Raw genomic sequence first — 20,027 nt, 5'->3', positions numbered from 1 at the left:
CCATGCAGTTATTGTTCAGATCAGATCCATTGTGTGACTGCTGGAGGAGCAAACGTTAAACTCATTTTTGGAAAAGGAACCAAACTAATTGCAGAAACCAGTGAGTATCAAACTTTTATATATTTAAAAGGATAAAATGAATTACACTGCGTTTGTTGAGTGCTCATGCCAACCTATTATTTGGTATTGACACAACTCAAACTATAACCATTTATTGGTACCAGCTACATGTCAAGTCAATTTCATATTATTCATATAGCCCAAAATCACAAGTGTCCCTTAAAGGGCTTTAAAGCTAATTAAACATTTTGACAATCAAGTTGTCAGCATAGTCCTTTGATCTGTACATTTTATTAGTTGTATTATTTTATGTATTAAACCCTTTAAAGTTATCTAGACTTGCCATAGTTCTTTAGAATTCGTATAAATAATCTTACTGAATACATTAAGTCCCCTTTCAGCTTCAGTTGTCCATGTCTGGGTTTATGTGGTTGGTTTTCTCACAGTGTGTCATACTCTGGAGCGTCTAAACTCATCTTTGGATCTGGCATTAAACTGACAGTTGGCTCCAGTAAGTAAAATTAAACATATCATCTGTAACTGATTTAAGTAACAACCTTATATCTGGAGTTGCAGCTAAAACAAGTTGGTTTTTCCTGAAAAATTAAATTTCTCAGATACATGTTTTTTACCTGACAGGAGCAATATAGTAGTACACACACACACACACATTCACAAACAAAAACAAAACAAAAACATACCATTAAGTCCTTTTCACTCCTTTATTTCTAAGCTGTCTGACATTTATTTTAAAACCGTTTTTAGTTAGTTAGTAATAAGTCTAGCTTGATAATGAAATAGTCCATGTAGTTATTGTTCAGATCAGATCCACTGTGTGACTGCTGGGGGAAACAGGAGGCTGATTTTTGGGAAAGGGACCAAACTAACAATGGAAAGCAGTGAGTATTAAGAATTTCAATATTCAAGAGTGACATCTGGTTGTTCATGCCAATTTATTTTTAACATTACGTTAAAAAAGATGCTATTCATAATTGATGGAATTATGGTAATGCTTATGGAAAAACAAAAATCTGATAAAGATAACAGTCTGCTGCAGGTTTTTAAAATTCAACATAAACTCAAAAGAATTCATAATATTTTTTTAAGATTAATTCACATGTTTAATCTAACAGAACCCTGTATCCATACAGTTATCAATAGTCTGTCTGTAAAAGTACAGCTGTTTGTAGACGATGTGATTAAATTTGTTGCTGTCAGGTTCGTTATGCCGCAGTTTTTGTTGAGAGAATAAACATTGTGTGACTGGGACGGGAAACTGGAAAATAAGTTTTGGGGAGGGCATCAAACTGATCGTGGAGGACAGTAAGTTAAATTATTATTGTTGTAAATTATCTCCAGTTTATCAAATGGATCCAAAGCGGACATATAAATGAACTAAAAACCCATGAGAGGACAAATATCCGCTTTAACTTGTCCGTTCCCAATCAATCCCTGCAGAAAATTAAATCCCCTGCATGTTTATCTATTTACTTTGATTGTGTTGCAAATTAAAAGTTCAACTTTATGTACATAACAGGTCCACTATAACAAGACTGTACATTCCATACAGCAAAACAGTGGTTGCAATATAACATATTTATGTTCATGGTTTGTTGGCCTGTTTTTGTTTGATCACCTTAGACTTGGGGTTTATGTGATTGTGTTTCTTACTGTGTGAAGGGTTATGGGAACAAGCTCATCTTTGGATCTGGCACAAAACTGAAAGTTGAATTGAGTAAGTTACCTTATTCATTTGTAAGAAATGATATTTGATCTATTGTAACTCACTGAATTCATGTTTTTTTAGCTGGTTCTACACCAGCAAGTTATATACTTTAAGAAAACTCTGGAGACACCTTTAGTTTAGACAGAAACAGGGCTTTTAATCTCCCTTTCAACCCTGTAATTGTTACATTTCACTTTCATGTTTTTGTATACACATTTATGGTGGCACTTTTACTCATATTTAGGGGTTCTCATCCTTAAATTCAATTCCTTATAAGCCAAATATAAATACTCGGAATATATTATTTGCCTATCAACTTTTAAATATAAATAGAGTAGCTTCATGAGGAAATAGTCCAATTGTCTATGTCATTGATCTCAGGGTTTATGCAGTTGGGTTTCTCATTGTGTGACTGGTTACGGAAACTCAAAACTCATCTTTGGCTCTGGCACAAAACTGAGAGTTGAATCAAGTAAGTTATTTTATTCATTAACCTAACACAGCTCTCTAAAGTCAGTATTTTTCCCTGGATAACTCCACCAGCAGCTTATATGTAAAAAATAAAAAATCGCTAGATAAACCTAGTTAAGACAGAAACTTGGTTTTAAAAACTCCAATGAACTCCAGTAATTGTTACATTACTGTTTACGCATTCCTTGAATATTTGAGTTAGTGACTCTCATGCTTAAATGTAATTCCTTTTAAGCCAAAGAGGTTTGTGTGTGTGTGTGTGTGTGTGTGTGTGTGTGTATATATATATAAATAGTATATATATATATATATATATATATTTATGTAGTCCATACATTTCTTGTTGTAGTGATTTCTTGTTGTGTGACTGGCTTGTCAAATGACAAACTCATCTTTGGTTCTGGCACCAAACTTATAGTTGGATCAGGTAAGCTATTTTCTTAATTTGTAAGGAATGATAGTTGATCTAATACTACTGAATTCAGCATTTTTTTACCTGGTTCTAACGTCCATTAGCAGCTTCTGCTCAAATAAAAAAAAAAACTAGATGAATGTTAACTTCAGATGAAAACATTTTGTAATATTTCATATCTGAAATATGATCTTTTCTGTACACTAGGGATATATTTTTATCTATCATTTGTTTTAACATAAGTAGAGTAGCTTCATGAGGAAATAGTCTTTGACCTCAGCGTTTATGTAGTTGGTTTTCTTATTGTGTGTCTGGCTTGTCAAATAACAAACTCATCTTTGGATCTGGCTTAAAACTGATGGTTGAATCAAGTAAGTTACTTTATTCATTTGTAATAAATGATGTTGGATCTAATGTTACACTCTGAATTCAGAATTTTTCAACTAGATCTATAGTGGTTGAAATGTCCACAAGCAGCTCATATACAAATAAAAAACACTAGACTAACCTTTAGTTCAGACAAAAACAGCCTTTAAAACTCTCATTCACTCCTGTAATTATTTAATTTCTGAAATATTCCATCTTCTGTACAGACCTTTCTGGTAGAACTCAAATATTTCACATGTGGTGCATAAATCTAGTTACTTTTAAGCCACATAAGAATGACTAGGAATATATTTTTGACCGATTCCTTATAAAATACAAATAGAGCACCTTCATGAGGAAATGGTCCATGTCATTGATCTCAGGGTTTATGAAGCTGTGTTTAGTATTGTGTGAGTGACTACTCGAACTCAAAGCTAATGTTTGGTTCTGGCACAAAACTGAAAGTTGAATCACGTAAGTTACTTTATTAATTTGTAAATGATAATGGTTGATCTAATGTTACACACACATTTTCCACCTGGTTCTACAGTTGCTGAAATGTCCATCTGCAGCTTAATAAAAATGAGATAAAACATGAGATTAACCTTTAGTTCAGACAGAAACACGGCTTATAAAAACTCCTTGTCTCTGCTGTAATTGTTCAATTTTTGAAATATTATTACATATTACATTTTCTGTACCCATCTTCCTAATAGATATCAGATATTTCAGCCGTATGTAGTGATTTTTGTGCTCCAATCCAATTATTGCAATCCTAACAAGGAGCAATAAGAATCTATTATTTATCAAACTCTTTTTAAATGTTATTAGTGTATCTTTATGAGTAAATAGTCCATGTGGTTATTGTTTAGAGTAGATCCACTGTGGGACTGCTTCATCAGGAAGTAGGAGGCAGATTTTTGGAAAAGGGACCAAACTAACAGTGGAGAGCAGTGAGTATCAACAATTGACTAATGGATCTGAATGACAAATGATGATTTATAATTTAATATCAAGTCTAATGACGATTTTGATGATAAAATTGTTCATCACAAGGTTGTCTGACATCTGAGGCTGCTAAAACCATTTCAAAAGTTTTTGTATGATTTAAAAATGAATCTTTATCGACTCAAAACAAGGCTGTTTTCACCCAGTTTGATATGGTTTGCTGTTGATGTATGAGAAAAAGGTTAGCAGCCATGACGAAATTCAAAAATTGGGTATGAAAACTAATGGAAATATGATTTATTCCATAGAAAATGCTGCTGACATTTACAATTAAATCCATTCTTCACATACAATTGTTTGCAGATGATGTGATTTAGTCCATCACTGATTTTAAACTTGAGATTTTGTCCAAGAAGAAAAACCATGTAACAGATTCTTTGACAGACGGTACTTTTTGGGGAAGGAATCACACTGAAACTTGTTGAGGGTCAGATGCTATTACTGTTTATTTTAAATCTTTAAGGTTGTTTGTGTTTTTTGAAGCTACATGAGGAAACAGTGTGTAGTTATTGTTCAGATCAGATCCACTGTGTGACTGCTTCAGGATCAAACTGGAGGCTTATTTTTGGAGAAGGAACCAAGCTGTTTGTAGAGAGCAGTGAGTAGAATTCAAATATTAAATAAGTAAATTACAGTTAGTTTGTTCTGACAATGCTAACGTGGTATTTCCTTAACTTAGACAGCTATAATTCATAGCTAAGACATTATTATAGGTGAATTTTGTTCTTAAGGTATACACTGATCAATGGCTATCAGTCATCATTAAGTTTAAAAAATTCAACATTGCCCATAACCAAAATGAATACTCCTGCAATAAATTTTGTTATTACTGCTGTGAAGTCAGTGATACAACTAATACATTTTTAAGAAGAATTTTGATAGTTCTTCATTAATAGAGACCATCATCTCTATAGCTAAGAGTCGAATAAGTTGAAATTAAACTGTTTGCAGATGATGTGATTAAATTTGTTGTTGTAAGAAACTTTCCACAGCAATTATTGTTAAAGACAGAAACACTGTGGGACAGCAAATTGGAAATTTATTTTTGTCGAAGGAATCAGGTTGACTGTTGAGGCCAGTAAGTACTGTTATTTTAGTAGTATACTATGGTATATTTGGAGTGTTGTAAGTTTATTTGATTACATTTTTTTTTACAGTAGTGAGAAAAGATGGGGGAAACAATAAATCTAAAAAAAAATAATTAATCTTATTCTGCTGAACCATCACTAGTACCACAACTACAATGATTACCTTGAATAACATATTCAACCAATTACAATGTAGTACATTGGTTTGTGCACAGTGTTCATGTGTCTGAAAAAGGAAAATAATTATAGATGAGGATTTGTTAATTCTAGTGATATAAAAAAAATCCCCAAATTTACTGGACTTCATATTGATCATTCAGCTGCCTCATTTCAGTGGAAGTCAGTATTTTATGTAATGGAGTTTCGGAGTGTGTGACTGACTCTAGGCTTTACAATATCATCTTTGGTGGTGGCACAAAACTGATAGTTAGCTCAAGTAAGTCAATTTCCATGTTTAACCAAAAGGCATAATTGATTCATCTTTGGTATATTAAGAGTATAGAGACTTGAATTTTGTTAAAATGTACTGAATTGTTTTAAGTAGATAATGTCCCTTCTAAGATTAGTACATTCTCTATATTTTTCCTATACATAACAGTTAATTTTCACATTAATAACTTATGATTTTGTAATTTTTTAGCTGCTCTTTATTATTTCACAATACTCAATTAACATAATGTTTCATAAGCTACAACCTGTCTAGTTTTAATAATTCCAGCTGAAGTCCAAACAAAGAATTGAACCCTGACCTCAGACTGGCTGTTTGTAGGATTATCTATGGTTGTTTCTTAATTGTGCTTTAAGTCTTAAGAAAGGTTCCAGTTGTTTTTGTTGAGTCTGTTTCCAGTGTGTGAATGCTGGAGTGAAGCTCCTCTTCAGCACTGGAACGACTCTTCGTGTAGATACAAGTAAGGAAAAACAAATCTTTAAAATCAAAGTTATTGAAAAATCTTAAATGTTTTGTTGGTAATTGAAAAACAGCAAGAACACACAAATGAAACTTATGATAAAATTTTCTTATTAGACACTGGATTGCTAAAGGTTAAACAGAAGCTAGAATAAACAGACTGTACGGAAATGTATTTCAAGATTTTCCCATCCTCCATCTCTCTTGCAAGTTTGTTTCATTTCATTAGTAGTCTTATTTTTTTTGTAACACATTACATTTTTGTCGTATTCCCATAATGAAAAACTTGCTAACAGTAGTTATGATGAAAACAAATACACAAGACTTATTGTTTCCAATGTTGGCAGTTCTGTGCCGCTGTAGCATTTCTAGTTATTCAAAAGTTTTAAATTTTAAATTTTTGAAATTAATTTAAATCCAGTGTACTGAGCTGAGATCAGTGTCAGTGTTTCTGTAGTTGTTGCTGTCACAGTGTGACTGGCTCTGGAGTTTATAAGATCTTCTTTGGTTCTGGCACTAAACTGACAGTAGAATCCAGTAAGTTTGTTTTATTGATATTATCACCTAAAAATTTATGGTTGATATAATTCTGCAGTTACTTTAATGTAGTTTGTAGAACGTAAGTCTCAACTATCTTTCAGAAGAAACTCACCTCTGTACACTATGAACAGAAACATGCTAATTTATTTGCTAAATGTCCTAAATCAAGATTATTATGCATTATGCCAATATATTCAATATTCACGTTTATTTTGCTTTAATGACATATGAAATTGAGTGTTTTAATAAGTCTTTAAATTTAAGAATAAGCAGTTTTGAGATTAAAGCAGTTTTAATGGCAGAATTTTCCATTCTGTCAGAAAGTAAGCAGTCAATGCTTAAGGGGTTGCTAATGTAGTCTTAAAACAAATTAATATTTTTATCCACTACCATTAATAACTGTAATTAATAACTGAGAATAATTGTATTAGTTTGCTAATTTGTTGTCACTTCTCTTTACTACTGTAAATGTTTTGTCTGAAGAACCAAATGAGTTGTTGTTTCCCTATGAAAAATGTCTGCATTGGAGAACACATACTCACCTATGAAAAAAGACAAAAATCGAACATTTTAAGATTGAAAATGACTACGTGATTATAATTCCACATTTGATAATATACACTTTTCATATCAGATCATTGGTAACCTGTAGGAAGAAAAATATTTCCAAACAAAACTATAAACAAAATATGAAGCTCGAGCTGGAGTTTTTGGTCTGTAGCCGCGAACTGTGTGACTGACTCTGGACTCAGAAAACTCTCCTTTGGAAGAGGAACCAAAGTAATTGTTGAAACCAGTGAGTCAAATCTCTTTTTTTTATCTTGGAACAAAAATAGTTTCTTTCAAACTGTTTTTCCTTCTCCTCAATTTCATACCACAGACCACACAAAATTACATTCTCATTAAACTTTCAAACTTACACTGTAATAGATTTGTGATATAATTTAATTTAGTCAGTACTATACTTGGTCATTTGAATGTGTTTTCATTAAACTCTAATTTATGAATGTTAATCAGTTTGATTTTACAGTTTATAAGCTTTGTTTGTGTCTGATGTTTCCTCATTAACTAACAAAATGGCAGCACACAGAACAAATCAAATGATGTCATGTTAATCTAGACATTATTTCAGTTCCCTCAAAACATATTTTTGAGTTGTTCTTTTCTTTGCAGCACAAGATAATCTGCTAAATCACCGCTTTAACTTTTAATCAAAACCATCTGACTGTAAACTGAAAAGGTCTTTAATCAGAACAGTTTCAACACTAAATGTGAAAATGGGTTTATTAAACTGAATCGTAGGGAAAAACAAAACCATAAACATATTTCACCTTTAAACTTAACACCAAATCCTTTAAAATCTTATGATAACAAAATGTTGAATTCAACATTTTGTTATCTCATTTTGGGAAAATATTGTACTTTTATCTATACAGATCTATTGGGACTTCAGATAGTACTTAAACAAAACTAAAAATATACTAAAAGAAAATACAGAAACATGTTTTTGTAAAGTATTTAGATACATTAGAGTTTGTGATGAGGTTCTGAGTTATTGCTTAGCCTTCCTGAACTGTGTGACTTTAAGTGGTTCCCAAAAACTCCAGTTTGGATCTGGAATTAAACTCATCGTCCTTGACAGTGAGTAAAATCTGTTTAATACAACTGGTTCATGAAGACAAGAAAACCTACAGTTCATATAAAAATACACATATTTCAGCTTTTTACTAACCATTTTAGTCTTTTAAATCTCATGAGAATAAGATGTTTGATTGTGGGAGAAAGGAACGTTTTATGAAGTAAAATGTAAGTAATAATTAAATATTACCTTATTTTCTTGTAGAAAAATACAATACAAACATCATGGTTTACATTGGAGACTCCAAAGTGTTCATCAGCAATTATGTGAACACAATAAATATACAAGGTCAATGAAATATTTTCAAATTACACAAAACCTTTACATTTGACTTTGACTTTTAAACATAAACCCAACAAATCTAAAATTCCTCAGACTCTGAAATTTGCAATTTTAAAAACAGCAGGTGTTGAAAATGTGAAAATCAAATCTCAATCATATTTAGCCACTCAGTGAGTTTATGTTGTGAAGTGTCTCAGTGTGTGAATGACGGGACTGGAAGGCTGAGGTTTGGTCGAGGGACTGAGCTGAAAATACAAAACAGTAAGATTACCGTTCACTAACCATGAAATAACTGAATCAGTGAGTAATAATCTTTCACTGCTATGTTAGTCAATAATAAGAGCTACATTACACACATTGTAAATATATGAATTTACTTGACTGACAAGAAATTAATTGACAGTTTTGATCAATGATGAATTTCATTAATCTCATACAAATACCAGTTATTTGCTGGTATCACAATATATCATTGTCAACTAAACACGTTTGGCTCTTTGGAGTGTTTGTCACACTGAATAAGAAAGTTATTCCTTAAAGCTCTGTGAACCTGCTGGGCATTCACTATATCGATAAAACAATTAATTATGTAGAGTATCTGAGTTATTGATCAGCCTTCCTGAACTGTGTGACTGGAGCTGGTTTTCAAAAACTCCAGTTTGGATCAGGAATTAAACTCATCGTCGATGACAGTGAGTAAAAACTGTTTGTGGGGATAAACAAGCCCATAAACATATTTTATGGGCTTGACCATTTATTTGAAATCTTATGAAAACAAAATGTTATATTGTAGGAATAACTTCTCCTTAGGATGTTATTTGTATATCTTGTGGCAAAATACAACACAAATGATTTACTTTGAGAGCTAGAAGTTTTCATCTGTGCTTCTGCGATGTAAAAAATCTTGCAGTTATGAAGTCTTTAAAACAATTAGTTTGACTGGAGGAGTGAAGGAGTATCTGAGTTATTGATCTGCCTTCCTGAACTGTGTGACTACAACTAATTACCAAAAGCTCCAGTTTGGATCAGGAATTATACTCATCATCAATGCCAGTGAGTAAAAACTGTTTATAAAAAGTTGTTAGTCATAGATCTGCTCTTGGATATAGAAAAGAGTGTTTTTATCCCTCGATCAGGATTTCAAGACAAGATAACAAAGACAACAAAGAGAACAAACACAGATGCAACAGTTTAATGTGAACAAAACTGAAACAAATAAAGTCATGTACAACTAAATAAAGTGTAATATGATCAGATAATACAGTTCAGTATAAAGGAAACAAAAAACAATGACAGTATTTGATATACCAGTAATTGCATTAAAGCAAGCTAATGTATCACTATGGGACAAATATCCCTTTAATAACCCTAATATCCCTAAAATAACTTTTACAAATAAACATTTTTTAAAACCTTATTTCATCTCCCAAGTGGTCACCATACTACAATTATAGTTTTCATTAATTCATAAAATCACATCATCAGCATACACTGTTAACTTCCACCCTATAATTTATCTAATTGTTTCAGTCACCCACTGATGGACTTAAGCAACTGGATTTTTAAACATTAGTTTAAACAATTAAACAAATATATCCCCTACTTCATCTAAGAAAGTTATGGATGCTTAAATTAACGTTAATTCCATTCAGTCAGTCAAGATTTAAACCTTTAATCATCAGTATGAAATCAATCTGAGGAAGAAGGAACATCTAAGGCTTCACTTTGCTCTGATAATGTTCAAAATTAACAGTTTTATCCCTAAATTTATATGACTTCATTCACATTTCATCTTAATGTAAATGAGTTGGAGGTTTTAAGGTTTCAAATTCAGATATTCTGTTCCACACTGTATTTGAACTGAAGTGTGACACTGTGTGAATTATGGTGCCAACAAACTGATTTTTGGATCCGGCACAAAGCTGATAGTTTACACCAGTAAGTCTCTTTATCCGCTAAACTAAATTTAATGTTAATTTTAAACTAATATGTGAATGTAATGACTGTAGTTTTTTTTTTTTAAATCAGGGCTTAGATGTTGTAAAATGTCTTATGTGAACATTAATATTTGTTCTTAGATTCTAAGTCTATCAACACAAATATTCTTGTTTTACTGATTTAAATGATGATACTTGTCAAATTTATGACTCCAGTTCCCATTAATGCAGTATAGGCAAGGTGTATGTTAAAGTTCGACAACTGCATCATCAATTCACTTACTACACTTTAAAATTACATTACAAGGAAACAAACAAGCCTTGTGATAACAGGCGTTAACAGTAGATTGTTGTGTTATAGTTTATTATCTTCATGAGATTATTGGACATTATATTCTATAGAGTTAAAACAAAGAGTTTAGAAGCTCAGAGGTTTTTGAGCTGACATCTTGTACAGTGTGAATGACGCTGCACGCAAGCTGATATTTGGGAAAGGAACTAAACTCTTTGTACAATCCGGTAAGATTGAAGCAAAAACATTATTATTATTTGTTTTTTGCATGAGAATGAGGATAACTTTATTTCAATAGTAATTTTCTAAAGCAAGCTATTAAGCACTTTCCAGAGCATCATAAAATACATCAAACTGTTCAAGACAAAATAAAATAGGAAAACCCTCAAAAAAGGGCAGCAGTAAAGTAAAGCAAACTTAAATATAGTTATTAAAAAGTATAAATAGAAATCAAGTAAAGGCATGTTTACAAAGATATGTTTTTAAAGAAGAAATTAAGCTGATTTGCTTTGCTTTATTTAAAACAGCAGTTTGCACCAAAGTTTGGGGCCTTATAAGACATCTTAAACCCCTTACTGTTTGATTTAGCCATTGAAACTATCTGTCTGAACTGAATGCAAACTAACCTACAGCAACATTCAACAGTAAAAAAAATCTAGAATGTCAAACATGTAGCAGGTGTAAATGAAATTAAAATGTAAATAGTCCTGCTGTTAGAAATATCCTGAATCAAACATTCCTGTTGAGTCATTCAGTGAGTTCGTGTTATGAAGCATCTCAGTGTGTGAATGACGGGACTCGAAGGCTGATCTTTGGACGAGGAACTCAGCTGAAAATTCAAAGCTGTAAGATTTTATGTTCATTAAACAGAAAATAACTGAATCAATCAGTGACAGTAACTCACTAATTAACAGTTTACAAAGTCCAAAACAATATTATTAATATGGCAGGTGATCTTTTAAGACAGTAGAATTGAACAACAACAGCTGCCCTGTACATTTTATTATAAATACATCTTTGGTAAATATTGCTGCAGTGATGAATTATTGACGTATTGTTCAGTTGAATGACAAAAATCAATGACAAAATCAATGTTATGAAGCAAAACTAGTAGAAAAATTGCAATTTTCATGTTTTGAATTATCTTGTTATGATATTTACCAACATGATAGAATGTTAATCTCATATCAGTTGGTAAGAACAACCACACTGTACACAAAATGTGATTATGACAGGATATAGTCATGAGCAATAATAAATGTTATAGACAGTAAAGTAAGAACTCAACAGGATTAGCAGCATGTGTTGATCAGTTCACAGTTCTTGTTAAAGCGCTCTTTGATGTGTGACTCAGACTGGACTCCAAAAGATCTTGTTTGGATCAGGGATTCACGTCTCCGTGGAAACAAGTGAGTCCGGTTTCAGTTCATTAAGTAGCCGATCAGTTTAAATGGTTTGCAAAGGAACTAACTAACACTACTTTTTAAGATAAGTAAAGTTTTATAAAGCTACTATATTTGATTGAGATGCAGCTTCATCACAAAAAACATACACCAATATAAGTATAAAGGAAATACCCATAAATAAACTGTAAAGACTTCTTGACTAGTAATGAATGTTTCTTTGTCATTGCACAGTACAATAAAAATGAAGTTTAATTAGTTAGTAGATGTATATAAAAATAAAAACTGACAAATGTTTAATACAAAAATAAGCAGCAAGTGTAAAAAAAATCCAATCATTCATAATTAATAACTCAAGTAATCTACTGTAACCTAACTAATAGTGATTTATCCTCTAACATTTCACAGTATATTACAAAATACTGTTCACTGCTCTGCAGAACAGATAGTTCAAAATTGTCCACAGAAATATTAGCTTTTTTAAATTAGCATAATTTGTCTATTTTGTGTGCGTCCTGTCAGCAGGTTATTGTTGAGCTTACATGCAGAGTGTGAATAGCAACAATTTGAAAATTATTTTTGGTTCAGGAATTCAACTGAAAATTCAAACACGTGAGTAGAAATTTTTATAAAAAGCAATTTTAAAAATCTTTTCTCTTTTTCGTCGCATCATGTTGACTTATGAGCTCTGGACAGACAACAGGGCTATGGAGGTTTTTAATGGTATCTCTTGTACCACATCTCCTATGTTCATATGCTGTTCTGCATTACATGATATGAAATATTTCTTTAACAATCCCAACTAGACTGTTCATTTAGAAGAGTGGTTTACAATCTTTTATCAGACTTTTTCAGCTTTCCTTTTTCCTACAGTTACTGTCTACACCTCATTTCTCACACAACAAAATACATTTTATCATTCACATTAAAATATACTACAATATTTTAATCATACCACATAAATTATAGAGACAAGGTAGCACGTTTAACTCCAAAACACTCGGGTTGACTCTTTAAAAGATGCAACTCAACTTAAAGGCTTATTTAGCAAAGTGTTAAGATATTAATGCATCAGCTGGATATGTGAGCTATCCAATAGATGAATTACTGATTTTAAAAAATGAACAAAAGTTAACCGTGGTTGTATGTTCAGATGGACAAGCTGTATGTTTAGAGACATAACCTTGTTGTTCTCCAATATGGCCGCCGGACATTACAATACAGAGTGCGTGATGGTTTTTGTTCTGGACTCTATGAATGTGTGAAAGTCGGATACAAGTTAACTTTTGGAAATGGGATAAAACTACATGTCCAGGCTCGTAAGTTGTTCATCATCTTTAAAATATACATTTAACAGCAGTCACAGTGACTTAATCATAAGCTCATTTATCAGTTGAAGGTGTAATTAGTGTCATCATTACACACAACCATGGTGCTGATGTTAATGACGTATGTCTTCATGTTGTGTGACTGATGGATGGAACAAAATCTATTTTGGAACAGGAACAAAAGTGATTGTTTCGTCAGGTAAAGTTCCTTAATGCACGTCTTTAATTTTGGTAGAAAAGCACAAACTGGAAACATTATTTAAATAATAATACATAATTCTTGTATTAGCTTTAATATTTTTATGTATTGCATACAAAACATAGAAATGCTTCACAGTGATATAACATGTGACGTTGTTGTTTTTACATTTCACATGTGAAATACGTACATGTCCATATATGAATGATGTGAATTCATACGTGCTTTCTTTATCAGTGGCGTAGGCTTCTATAAACTAGAAGAAATATATGTGATTAGCATTGATGTTGCTGGGATTTTTCAAAAGTATGATTTGGCGAGTGTTCTGATGAAAGATGAAACATATCTTACATTAACAAACACATTTTGATTTCCTGATCATTTAGTTAAACTTTAAACAATTAGTAACTAATAAGTGATCGTGATAGTGTTTAATCACATTGACATCTGAGCTGCCAGCGTTTGTTGTGGTGCTGCTGCTGACTGTGTGAATGCTGCTGGATTTAAAATCTTCTTTGGAGCTGGAATCCATTTAATCGTACGAACAAGTGAGTCATGAAAGAACAAATATGCGCATGATACGTGAATATTAGTTAGTGATAAATGATCAAAACCAATGTCTACCTGCAGAAAGTTACACATGTAAAAAATCATATTGTAATTATGTAATGTTGAAACAATTACTTGAACTGATCAATTCATTGAGAGAAAATTAACCACTGACAATTTTTGATAATTGTTTAGTTAATTGTTCAAATTAATTTATAAATGCCAAAACATTATCTGGTTCCAGCCTTTACAATGTGAAGCGTTGCTACTTTTCTCTGTTTTTAAATGTATTTTACTGTTAAATCACAGTTTGAAGAGTTTTACAAAGTCATCGTTATTTCCAACCCTATCATTTTAAAATGACGCTCATAAACAACTCGCTGCAGAAATCTGTCCAAAAATCAGCACCAGAGTGACGGACAACAAACACCCAGCTGCTATTTAAAGAACAGCTGACAGAGGGTCAGTTTTAAACATCAAGGCTGTTAAAAGTGATGCCTGCTGATGTTAAATAGTGAAGATTTGTTGAATGTTTTCATTGATTTGGTTTTAGATCCACTCAGCTCTGAGTCGCTGCAAAGTTTTCATCTTTTCTGATGAATCTAAACCTCTTAGCAACGTCTGAAATCATTGAACAATATTAATGATAATAATGATCTGTAGTAATAGAGTGAAGTTTTGTAGCAACTCTTCCAAATCAACAATAATCCAGGTAACGTGTTTATGTGTGTTTTTGTGGAGGAGTGAATGTCTGTGTGACAAGTGGATGGAAAATAGCGTTCGGCCGTGGGATCAGATTAACTGTGTGGCTGAGTGAGTCATGTTTATTCAATTTATTTCTTGTTTTTATTAAGACATTGAGCCACATGACTGTTAATGTGATAATGGATAAACAACATTTATTTAAATGATACTGAAGATTACAATAAACACTAAATGTAATGTACATGGCAATAATAAATATGATCCTTAATACAAATCAGAATACGTACAATATGTAGATTTGTTGAATTTATTAAGAAACATAAACAGATATTTCGTCCGTATAATGAAGGTTCTCCAGTGGTTTTTGAATGCTGCTAACTTGCTGTGTGAATACGAACAACTACAAACTCATGTTTGGATCTGGAATCAAAGTTATTGTATCGTCACGTAAGTGCATTTGATAACATTTATGATTGTTATAAAGACCTGGTTGTTAAATTCAGAATGATAATTACTAATAATTATCATTAAGGTTTTTTTGTTTACACATGCCTTTAGTAATCAAACATTTTAAACTTGTACTTTTATATAAAGTATATAAAGTTATAAAGTTAGTTAGTTATATTTTTACAACTTTTTTATTATTTATAACTTTTTTCTAATACAACTATTTTCATCAGAAGCAGAACACAGTTAGTTTAATGTGAAGCTGTTGACTTTGACTCGTCAACACACTTTCACAGCTGAAATATTCATTACGCTAACATTATGTATTTACCTTTGCATAAAAAGTACAGTTTGTACAAAAAACCAAAGTATTGTGAATAGTTTAGCTGATAGTAAAGCAAGTCCCTATTGTTCAGAGGAAGCACTTATCTAAGCAAACAGACACATTTGAACCTAAACTAATCATTTTTAAGTGACAGGAATGAGACAAGGTCACTTCTATTATTTATAAATTTAATTTCAAGCCAACTATGGTTAAATACGGTTCGAACATCCCCCTCACTTTCTCAGTTCGAAGGTGTTTTTGCTGCCAGATAAATCTGTGTGTGAATAACATCAGGACTGTATTTGGAGCTGGAATTAAACTTATTATAGTGTCAAGTAAGTGTGAGACTGAAGTACAGTGAAGTACATATTTCATTCATATTTTAATGTAAAACTGAAACTCACTTTGTCTTTTTCACAATCTGCTGTTAAAGTTGTGTAACACATCGTCAAGGTTAATTTAGTTAGTTCACTAAAACCGAAGTTATTTCCTTTTAAAATACTGGACAATACGCTGCCTCCCATTCCAAATGAACACTTGGGCGTGGATACAAGAGGTATTGATCTTGAGCTGGTCAGCCATTTTGATTAAAACAATGATGTTAATGATGTACACAACGATGTGTGACACAACTTGGAGTCTCCAAACTCATATTTGGTGCTGGAACTAAACTTGGAAAAGTGAGTTATATATATTATATACACATTTTAATACAAATCTCACTGTGACACTGATATTTAGATAATAGTGGAGTTTGTCAGTTTTTCATCATTCTCATTTTCACAGCAGCTTGTGTTTTTATTAATTGGCCTATGCACCTCAGCGGTGCTGCAAAGCTGCAACAGAACTTCACAGATTTTTTAACAAAATATTTAACAGAAGGCAACATTATGTTGGCAAGGTTGGATTGTGTTTCCAAAATAAGTGTAGCATAAATCTTGTTATCACTGAGGCATTAATCTGCAGTAGATAAAAAATATAATTTGGCATCAAATGAACTCTAATGTCAGTTAATTCAGTGGTATTCTGTTAACTATATAGTATTGTACTATACTAACACACAACACTGAAACAAGAAAACAAACAAACTAATAACAGATGACTATTAATTGTTTGTAAAATACTAAAAACTAGAAAAATAAGAATGCAGACCAGTTTCAGTTTAATAAAGGACACTTTATGTTGAAGTACTGCACTGGTTTTTGAAACTGGTTTAGTTCCTGTGTGAATGACAACAGCTTCAAAATCCTATTTGGATCTGGAGTCAGAGTGTTTGTATTGTCAAGTAAGTGTACTGTCTACATTAACAGATCTACACATTATATTTGCCTTTGACCATTTTTTTAAAAATGCCCTAAAATTCAAAAAGACTTATGATGCAGCAGTGATTTTCTTTTTGTAGCTGTTTCACCACAAGTTAAAAAAATTTAATTGTACGTTACAGAATGTGCTGTTGTTGCAGAATCATCAAATAACAACTTTTTTTATTACTAATATTTATGTTAAAAGAAAGTAGAAACCTGCAGCCTGACTCACCAAACACACTTTAATAACACAGAGGACTTCCAACTGTTTTAATATCTTTCTTACAAAAGTAAACTCTACAGAATTAATCTCTCTATATTTAACACAGAAATGAAAACATAACATGACAATGTTGTCACCTGTTTAACCCCTGAATTATTCACTGAATTTGTTCCGACAGTGTTTGACTCCATAATAAGAAATATATCGCATCACTGTCCGTGCTGATTTGTTACAAAACTGATAATGCAGGAATCAAAAACTTTTACTCTGTGGATAAAAAAATAACAGCAGCAACACATTTTCAATATTAATATTGAAAAACGGTAACAATCTCATTAGTTATGTCTAAAATATTTAAAGAAATATCCGCTCAGTCACATCAGTGCTGTTGATGTGTTTTTGCTGCCAAACAAATCTTTGTGTGAATGACAACTTCAGGACTACATTTGGATCTGGAATTAAGCTAGTTCTTCTGACAAGTGAGTGTGCGAGCATATTTTAGCTATAACTGAACTCATAATTCCTCTACTGAAAGATAATAATGATGAAAACATGATGTCACAATTCCAAATGCCTTCATAACATTAAAACATAAAATGCATATAGTCTATTATATCTGATCAAGATAAACAACATTCCTCGTTACCAAACCAAAACTTCTGCTGAAAACTTGCATTTAAGAACAACAAGTAAACAGAGCTGTAATCGTCCAACACAACAACACGGTGTGACACAACTCTGAGTCAGCAAATTCATATTTGGTGCTGGAACTAAACTTCAGGTAGAAACAAGTGAGTTATCAAATATTAAATTTAAATCTTAACATACTTTTTTAAAGTGTTGAGATTAACATGAAAGCCTAAAAATGTAAAACTAACTATAATTGTATAATAATAATAAATATAGTCAACAATTGTTCGTCTACTTTGCTGTTTCTGAAACATAAATGATGCAGTTTCACTCAGATAATGCTGAGTCGTTTTCGTAACTACACAATCTGTTATGTGAATTACAACGACAACAAAATCCTGTTTGGATCAGGATCAAAACTGGTCGCTGTGTTGAGTAAGTTATCAATAAAATGTACATATGTATGTCGACGTTCATATTAGCATTAGCAGCCATAACTCTTTAAATGTTTCTACAAGAGCTTCAAATGTTTTTGTAATATGCTGATGTTAATATGCGTCTAATGTATCCCAGAGGAGAATACCACTGTAGTGTTTCCATGCAAACCACTTAATGGTATTAACATATGGCTAAATGTATTGAAATGATACTTTTTATATACATTTGGGTGGTTTTGGTTACCAATACACTGTTTTTTAACTATACTTACATAAACTATGCTGCTGGTAATATTTTAGTGTACTACCAATAGAATGTGAACATACAAAAATCGATTATGTAAGGGTACTCAGTATGTACGTATGCACATGTGCTTTGTAGATGTACTTCAATTAAATATTCTAAACAAAGCTTAAGTAGAAATATACAAATATCACAAATCAAAAAGAAATTACAAGAATATTTTTATGACATATACGTGTACAGAATGTATGAATGAATACACGAAAGTCTACTTTTTCCCCAATGTATTACACTAACACACTAAAAGTGACAAAAATGCCAAACCTCATGGTTATGTATTTGCATAAAATCGATAAAAATGTACTTACATACATATTTTTTTCAACAAAATTAACACATTAAAAGTATACTTTCAGTGTGGAGAACATTCAAACTGGACTGAAAATAAATGTGAAAAACTTGGTTAGTACTTGTTGCTGCTTGTAAATGTTTCGCTTGATATCTTCACATCAGCTGATACCTCAAAGTGATCAAGATAGAATTAGTTTAAATTGAAACTGCGTTCCTTCAGTGCTTCGGTGTACACGATAAGAACAGATACAATAACAAACAGAAACAAGTACAAAGACAGTAAAGTGCCAATAGTACTGTGCCTTGTTTTACTAAAAACAGATGTAAGTTTAGGAATAATTAACGATCTTTCCAGCAGTTGTCTGATTTGGGATTGTTATGTCTGAAATACTAATTTTCCTTTTTGAAGAAGCTGAAGTGTGTTTCCGAGTGTGTTTCAGTCACAGTGTGTCTGTGAGTGACAGCTTCTTTTGACACAGATTTGTGTTCGATGTTTGGAGTTTTTTTGGACACGCAGTTACGTTGGTGATTTTCGGACATTATTCCTGTGTGTTTATGAGTTGTCCTTCTTTTGTGTTTTTCAGATGACGAGTACAAGCCGTCCTACTATACAGTGGAAGGCAATGACACCACGGCATGCCTGGCCACTGGTTTCAGCAGACACAACGCAACACAATCAGATGACCATAAGGATTTGTTCAGTGAGACAGAGGCCGTCCGGATATCAGAAGACTCGCTGTACAACCAGGTGGCTGTGTTATCAAATGGAGAGACATGTGAGATTGGTAAGTGTGAATTATTTAATATGTATGACATCTGATTAAATCGTTTTCATCAGAAGTCTAAAGGATCATAATTTCAGCGGGAAAAGAAAAAAATAGAAAATGGAAAACTAGGACAAAGTAGTGTAGGTTTTACTGACAGTAATTAAATGGTAAAATGAATTCAGTTTTTAAAAGGAAATCAGATATTCAAATGGAAAATTATATCATCATTATGGAAAATGACCAAAATGCAAAAGTTTAAACAGATACGTGTAAATCAAAACGGGGGCAAAAGTAGTTGCTTTTGGAGCTCTTTCTAAATTATGGGGTTCTGAAACTGGGCCATCGATGCATTTTATGAGCAACACAGGGAGTTTGACTGCTAAAGAA

At 32.1% G+C, this 20,027-nt stretch overlaps 1 gene segment (V, D, J or C); it reads left to right on the top strand.

Annotated features, from left to right (window-relative positions):
- LOC122886882 overlaps positions 1–20,027 on the top strand; it is a 31,003-nt gene that overhangs the window by 8,064 nt on the left and 2,912 nt on the right. Inside the window, 1 exon segment of the C gene segment in view lies at positions 19,458–19,658. Coding sequence covers positions 19,458–19,658 — 201 coding nt within the window.

Source organism: Siniperca chuatsi, linkage group LG13 (genome assembly GCF_020085105.1).
Source record: "Siniperca chuatsi isolate FFG_IHB_CAS linkage group LG13, ASM2008510v1, whole genome shotgun sequence".
Taxonomy (NCBI): domain Eukaryota; kingdom Metazoa; phylum Chordata; class Actinopteri; order Centrarchiformes; family Sinipercidae; genus Siniperca; species Siniperca chuatsi.
The sequence above is the reverse complement of the archived record's forward strand: the minus strand, read 5'-3'. Positions and strand labels throughout refer to the sequence as shown.